Source organism: Panthera tigris, chromosome C1 (genome assembly GCF_018350195.1).
Source record: "Panthera tigris isolate Pti1 chromosome C1, P.tigris_Pti1_mat1.1, whole genome shotgun sequence".
Taxonomy (NCBI): Eukaryota; Metazoa; Chordata; class Mammalia; order Carnivora; family Felidae; genus Panthera; species Panthera tigris.
Genome location: NC_056667.1, coordinates 33,233,693 through 33,241,667, shown reverse-complemented (window position 1 = coordinate 33,241,667; position 7,975 = coordinate 33,233,693). Strand labels below are relative to the sequence as shown.

Here is a 7,975-nt window from a genome sequence, read left to right as displayed (position 1 = left end):
ATCTGGGTGAATGTTCAACTGCCGTCAGAAAACATGGAAATCTGGCATGTGGAGCCAGGCCGAAACCAGGAGGGCAGGAAGCTGGGCAGGATCCCCACCAAGCTGTCCCAGCCTTGGGAACTAAACCATTGCTACGAAAGGCAAAGACCCTCATCGCGGGTTCATCCCAGCCCTCACCCCTACTCCCCAACACTTATCACTTTTCCTAGACACAAATAAATGTCAATCAAGAATCTAAGGGAGGAAAGGTTCTCATACTTGGCACTGACTTCCCACAGAGCAAATGAACCAGGGCCACACCAGAAGGCCCCACTAGCTCCCATTTCCAGGGACTCACTTGGTCCCAGGCCGGCCCCCTAAGTGGATCCTCCTTCAGAAGCCAGTAGGTGCATGGAATGAAAAGAGCGTCAGTTCAGAATCAAGGGAGGCTCAAGTGTGAACTCTGGCTCCACCACATACCTGCTGTGTAACTTCACAGCAATTGACTTCACTTCTCCTCACTTGTTACCTCATCTTATTCCCTTGAGCAAACGTCAATGACACAAAGATGTAATGTGACCTGTAGAATCTACAGCATATGTGGGTTCCTTCTGCCTTCCTGCTCAAAGGCCCCAGAGACCCAGCCTGCTTTCCTCTGCTTTTCAGAGCAGCCACCCATTCTGTCTTTCCTGGAATTCAACCCCCTTCCAGAGAGGCTGCAGCATGGCCGCCTCCCCAGCTCCCACTTCCTTGATGCCCCAAATAAGTACACAGGTCCTTTTCATTGAAGAGTTTTACTGCTAATCACTCTAGGAACAGATGGAGGTGGGGTGGGGGGAACAAGTCACAAACATGGGGGACTGTGTAGGTCCCTAGATCAAGGCTCCCTGAGGGCTTCCCTTTCGTTCCTAAGGCAGGGCCAGACCTCTTCTCCAGGCCAAGGAGGCCCCTTCCATTGGGAAGGCTGCTCCCCCCAACACAGGTGGGGCCCAGCAGATGGGAACTGGCAGCCACTGCAACGTGCCCCGAGCATTTCATACACAATTCCGAGGACCTTCAGACAGTGATGCCGCCTCACAGGGACTTCCTCAAAGGCCAGGGGATGATTGCCCTAATGATAGGAGCATGTGCCAAGCCTATCCTACTTCTCTTTCATCCCAAGGAGATGAAGCCAAGACTGGATCCTCCCACTTTCCAAGGCAAGAAATTGGCCTGGAAAGGGGCAGGGATTTTTACTCAAGGGTCCCTTCTCAGGACTTCCTGGAGATCCTGGCTTCAGAGGCAACAGGAAACCATTCTCCAAAGTGGGAGGAGGGGCTTGAGGTCAAGGGGGCAGCAGCAGATCCTACAGATCTTCCTACACTAGGCTGGGGTCTCTCTCTCTCTCTCTCTCTCTCTCCCTCATTGTCCTTCAGCTGGCGTCTTTCCCAGCCTGCTCTCCCATGTGCGTTTTCTGGTGGCGGATAAGGTTGGAGCTCCGGGAGAAGTGTTTCCCACACAGAGTGCACCAGTAGGGCTTCTCCCCTCTGTGGGTCCTCTGGTGTGCTCCAAAGTTGGAGATGTCGCTGAAGGTCCGCCCACACTCGGTGCACTCATAGGGCCTCTCGCCCGTGTGCGTGCGGTGGTGCACACCGAAGCTGGAGCTGTTGCTGAAGCTCTTGCCGCACTCACAGCAGATGTAGGGCGCTGGCTCCAGGTGCGTCCGGTGATGCACCGCCAGCGTGGCACTCTGGCTGAAGCTCTTGCCACAGAGGTCACAGCGGTACGGCCGCTTGCCCAGGTGATCTTGTTGGTGCGTGGTAAGGTCTGAGCGCCGCCGAAAGCTCTCCTGACACTTGGGACATTTGTAGTGCTTCTCTTCCAGGTGGATCCGCTCGTGCCGGATGCGGTTGGAGCTTCTCGAGAAGCTCTTGCCACATTCAGAACACTTGTAAGGTTTCTCGCCGGTGTGGATCCGCTGGTGTGTTCTCAGGTTGGAGGTATTATTGAAGGTTTTGCCACACTGGGCACATATAAAGGGCTTCTCGTCGATCTCGGGCCTTGGGTGAGCCATGGGGCCCCCGGGCTCTCTGGCGGGGTCGGTGACTTTCTGCAACGGTTTTTTTTGGGTGGATCTCTCGTGGACCTTCTGACAGGCTCTCTTGCTCATGCTCCTTCTCTCCATCTGGGATCCGAAAACCCTCCGAGTCCTCCACTCTCCAAGGCTTACCCCATTCCCCTTCCTCAGGCAGGTGCTGTTCTGGATTCTGCTCCTTCTCCTTCTCACTGCCCATTTCTGAACCCTGAGAATGAACACAAATGGCCAACACCTTTATTCCTTGGTGTTGGGTCAGGCTAGACCACAGGGAATCTTGTTCTGGTAAAGGGGTGTACACCTTCCCCGTGGAACATCCATTAGAAATAACCTCAATTAACTGGAATACTTGGATGCAATGCCTTTACTTACTGACTTTCAAGGTTCAAACTTACAAACTTCCACGGATGTTTAAAGCTGCCCATCAGAGTAAAGAGGCATCCGCTTTGTCTATGCCCAACAGATACTTGTGCAACGCGAATGTCACTTTTCTCAATATCATTGAAAAATGACAGTCTAGACTATAATTCATGTACAAGTAAAGGAGCTCCCATTTGGGTAAAATTCCATTTTCCTGCCTAACTCTAAGCTAACTAAAACTACTTTTATGGTGATCTCTTTTGAAAAAACTTCCTGAAAAGTTTCCATTTCCCTGCTTTCAGAATGAACAGAATAGAACCTCTCATTCTTGAGGCTCTCCTAGCTGTGTACAAGGCCCAGCATGATTCCTCTTAAACATTCCGCCACCCTTCCCCTCCCTGGAACTCACTCTAACCTAGCAACTAACGGTTAACGTCTGGGCCCTCCAAGACCTACTGCAGGGTCTGGGCCGTGTGCTCTGATTGGTCAATGCCCACTTCCTCTCTCCAACACCATATACAACCACATACACAGGCCACATATACACCCAGCCATACTCACATACCAGACACACTCAACCACATTCTCACACCATATACACATACCACACACAGCCACATACACAGACCTGCATACCACATATAGCCCCATACAGCCACACACATCCCATGTACATACATAGCCCTCCCAAGCATGTAGCCACATACATGGCTACACGATCACAAAGACAGCTCTACTGTCACACCACACAAAATCACACACACTCACATGCTATGTACAAAGACACACCGACATTGGGGTGCCTGGGTGGCACAGTCTGTCAAGCGTTTGACTCTTGATCTCAGCTCAGGTCATGATCTCACAGTTCGTGAGTTCAAGCCCCACGTCAGGTTCAACGCTGATGGTGCAGAGCCTGCTTGGGATTCTGTTTCTCCTTCTCTTTGCTCCTCCCCCGCTGTGCTCTCTCTGTCTCTCTCAAAATAAATAAATAAACTTTAAAAATAATAAAAATTTTTAAAAGTTAAAACAAAACAAAACAAAACAAAAAAAGAATACAAACAGACACAAACCACATTCCTCACACACACACAGCGCCAACTTATGCAAACATCGGTAAACGCTTGCTCAGCTGCGCAGACTCCTCGGCATTCCTATAGCCCAGGACAGGGGACGAGGGATGAAGTACTTCTGCCAGGCGTGGGGTTTCCTCTGAGCCCCAAAGCAATAGCAGCACTTCAGAAGGTGCAGTGGGCCGGCGGAGATACTGCGGGTGGACACGAGCAAGGGATGAGGGTGGGAGCGAGACCGAAAGGACAGCGATGGTAGAAAATGACAGACCGAGGATTCCTTCAAGTCAGCAAGTACTTCTGGAACACACAACAGCCGTAACGGAAGGGGCGCTGACTGTATTTAGGGTCGTATCCCGATGGTGGCACACAGTACAGAACTGGGCAAATCACTCGAGCACCGGGAGCCTCAACTCCCACAGCACTAACCCTGTGACACCCGCCTATCCTGCATGCCTACGGCGCGCTCAGCATGCTGCGTGGCAGCAAATGACAGCTACCGTTACCACGGTTGAGGACAATGGGTTCCAGAGACAGGCCCGGCCTTTACTCAACCCATTCAACAAATATGTCTTAAGGACCTACTAGATATGACTGCTGCTACTTTAGGAATTTGGGTTACATTAGAAGAACAAAGACCTTGTCCCTCATGGGACTTAGGAGGACACCGTGTCCTGGCCCTGCAGAGAACACAAGAATGAAAAAGATCCCTTATGTGATCTTGTTAGGAAAGAAAAAAAAAATGTTTCTAATTAAAAAAATGGTACAAGGTAAAAAATGGTACACGACTATACATTCTAAAATGTACAATACGGACAGAGCCTCAAATCTTTGAGTGGAGGCCAGCAAATTTTTCTGGAAGGGGCCAGACAGTAAATATGTGGGGCCATAGGATCTCTGTGGCAACTACTCAACTCTGCTGTTGTATCGTAAAAGCAGCCGTAGACAATACAAAAATGAATGAGTGTGGCTGTGTTCCAATAAAACTTTAAGACAAAAGGAGCTGAACTATAGTTTCCCAGTCCTTGTTTGAGAGTGTTTCTTGAAGAATCTAGATAAGGGAGGTGAAGGAGGCTTGCTTCGCTTTCAAAAATGCAAGTAAACATCAAAAACAATTTATTCCTTGACGCTTATTTAGTTTTGACAATCCTTTTAAAAATTACAACCCCGTTCCCACATTCCCATCCCCCTACCCCACAGAACTTCTCACCTGCGAACATTCTATTTATCTATTATGTCAATTATTTAGTGTCTGCCTCCCCTTGCTAAAACAGAAGTCCTATGAGGGACGGGGTCTTTGTTCCTAAAGCACTGACAGTCATATCTAGTAGGTCCTTAATAAATATTTGTTGAAAGAGTTGAGTAAAGGCCAGGCCTGTCTCCAGAACCCATTTCAGGCTTGCTTGTGTCTGTTTCTGTTCCTCAGGAATCTCTTGATTCCTGCCCACTTCCACCTTTATGCAAACACAGACTCCTGTTTGTACGTACTTGCTTTTACAGTGATTTGCAATTATCTTTTAACATTACCTGGCTTCACTAGAAATTTATAAGTCATTGGAAAGGAGGGACTAGGCCACTTTGGAAATCTCTCTTCAGCACAAGGCAGTGCTCAAATGTTTTTTGAATGTATGAGTGAAAGGATGTGATCTGAATTCAAGCCCCAGCCCTGCCCACCCCACCTAGGGCTCTAGTACCTCTGTCTATGCAGGGGGCGACATGGCCCCCTCTCACTTCCAATCCTGCTCTTCTGAGCACCTACAATGTACCAAGCTCTGATTCGCCTCAGGACTGAATGCTGGATCAAAAGAAGAGCAAAAAGATTTAGGATTATGGTTACTACCCTCAGTTTATGGCACAGTTCAGGGAAACAGGCCATGAACTCCAGACACTGTCATATGGTATAGAAGGTTAAGTTCTAAGGGGACAGGAACTGTGCCTCAGTCACCTTTGTACCGTTCCTCAATGCCTCGCACAGCACCTGGCACATTATACAGGAACCAATAATAATAGTCCACATTTTTTTAAGCTGATACTAAATGCTAGGCCCTGGGCTGAACACTATATACAAATCATGGCATTTCATTTACACAACTTATTTTAGAGATGAGGAAACTGAGGCTCAGAGAAATTATAACTTGCCCAAGGGCACACAGCAAGTGAGTAGCAAAACTGGGACTTATGCCCATCACTCCAAAGCCAGTGCTTTTAAGCCTGCCACTAGTATTGGAGAGAAGTGGGGGAGAGTGGGAGGTGGGGAGGGAAGGGAAGGAGGAAGGAGTAAGAACAGTGGCACAGGAGTTCGGGAGTTCAGGTGACACCCACCCGGCTCCCTGAAGAGATCAAGGACGAGCCGCTAAATGGAAAAGGAGGCATCTGAGCTAGGACTTACAGGATAGGTGAGCAAGATTGGGACTTACAGAGAGATGGGGAGACCACCATCTACTAAGAACACAGTGACAAGTAAGGTACAGATACACTTTCAGGTCACATTTCAAAGATTTGGGGGAGAGAAGGGCCCATCAGTCTTGGCTTCCCAGGAGGCCCAGGGGACAGGGAGGATGCAAGGTGGGAGACACTGGGGGCAGTGGTGAAGCGACCAGGACTAAGAAATAAGAGCCAAGCAGATGGGGCTGGTGATCACAGATGCTGAAGGTCAAGGGCTTGGGTTAGAGGGAAGGGGCTAAGCTGGAAAGTGGTCTGAAGGGCCAAAGTTCGGGGTCTTTAGGGTCAAGTCAAGGGGTAGGGAGTGGGAGGCAATGGGGAGAGAAGAGCTTGGAAAGACCAGGGACAAGGTGTTGAACAACAGGGAAATGTATCGGGGAGCTGCATAACGGGTCAGTTAGAGGAGGCCATAGGGGTCCGAGGGTCCGAGGAGATGACCTGGGGAGAGGAGGCACAGGCTGCAATCAGAGGTGTCAGGGGGCGGGAGCCAGGAGGCTGGGTTGTAAGTAGCGGGGAGAAGCCGATGGCGGAGTCGAGGATACGCGCCTCCCAGAGGACAGGAGCTGGGTTCTGAGTAGCGGACTGGCTTGGGCGGGAGGCTAGGGAGATGGGGAGGGGCTGGCCCCAAAAGTATGGTCAGTGCCAGGGGGGGCTGGACTGAAAGGCCAACAGGAGGGCCTGAAATAAGGGCTGAGGCCAGCCGCCTGGCCGCGCGGGCCAGGGGCGGGGACCAGGGGTCGGGGCGGGGGGGACCACCGGGTCCCATTTGCTCCCCACTGGGTCCAGGGAGCAAAGCCACAGCCTCTAATTCCCGGGAGAGAGGGAAGGGGCCATGCTCAGAGTTCCCCACAAAGCCGTATCCGCCTCCCCCGCGACCTCGGGCCCACCCAGGACCCACCTCGCTCCCGCCGCTCGATCAGGGACAGCGCTGCCTCTGTGGGCCGGGGGAGGAGCCGGAGCCGGAACCCAGAGAGGACCCGCCCTACACCTCCAGGATTGGGTCCTGAGGAGGATCCTTCATTCCCACTGGCTGTATTGGGTGCCACAAGGCAAGAAACCCAGGCGGGCTCGCCAATAAGCTTTGGTCTCAAACAAAGCCTGCTGGGAGTTGTAGTCCTGAGGAAGAGAGTAGACTCCGAGAAGAAATTTGCGAAGTTTAGAACTGAGCAAGTGGAGACCGTGTTCCCTTCCAAGGTCGTCGGATCTCCTTCTACGCTCACACGAGAAAAGCCCAACGTAGTTTTAACCACCCGTCTGGGAAGTAATAGAAAACCTAGAGCTAACCTACATGACCTCCAAGTGTCATGAACTCAGTTTCTTCTTTACTTTGAATTGGTGACCCTTGGTCCTGTAGACATCCGTGAAGCCTTGAATTCCGCGCTTCACGCGAGGTTTATCCTTAAAATCAAAGGATTGGAGAACTAGGAGGAATTTTAAAGATCCACTAACCCAATCCGTTTGTGAGAAGTTAGACGTTTCCTGTGCAAGGAGCTGCCTCTGGGTCTCCCAACGCTCCTGCACAGGGATTTTTTTTTCTCGGTCCTACATAGATAAACCTGGCATTCCTCAATCCGACATAATACAACTTCTAAGGTATCCAGGATTAGGATTTTTTCCCCCAAGGTTTACTTAAAAAAAAAAAAAAAAAAAAAAAAAGCCTAATCCAATATTCTCATATCTGCACGGTATTTCTTGTCTTCAGAGCTAGATAATACACATTTATAATACCAGTTCTACCGCCTAGCCATTTGGAGCACCATTTTCCTCCCCCATAAAATCCCTGGCAGAATTGTTCTAAGGATTAAATGAGTTAAAGCTTCTGCTTCCACAATGTCAGTTCTCTTCCGGCTGGTAAATTCTCTTGGGTGCAGCCAGTGTGAACAATGGGAATTAGATTAGGATATTCAGGAAAGTATGTTTGAAACTGAATATGAGTGAGTGAAATATAAATCCTACACACACACACTATTGCTTATAAATTGATATAAATAAAATACTGAGAAGGCAGATCAGAAATAAAACTGTGGCTTTATTTCTAACTGTGGTTAAAGCT

The 7,975-nt window shown here is 49.8% G+C and overlaps 1 protein-coding gene across 1 annotated transcript; it reads right to left on the bottom strand.

The window, feature by feature from the left end:
• Window positions 1-757: 757 nt before the first annotated feature.
• On the bottom strand, window positions 758-5,205 carry ZNF691 (zinc finger protein 691). The gene is given in 3 exon segments (XM_042996146.1): window positions 758-2,083; window positions 2,085-2,261; window positions 5,175-5,205. Coding segments are annotated over 2 exon segments (861 nt in total). The 5' UTR covers window positions 2,253-2,261; window positions 5,175-5,205; the 3' UTR covers window positions 758-1,390.
• Window positions 5,206-7,975: the final 2,770 nt, after the last annotated feature.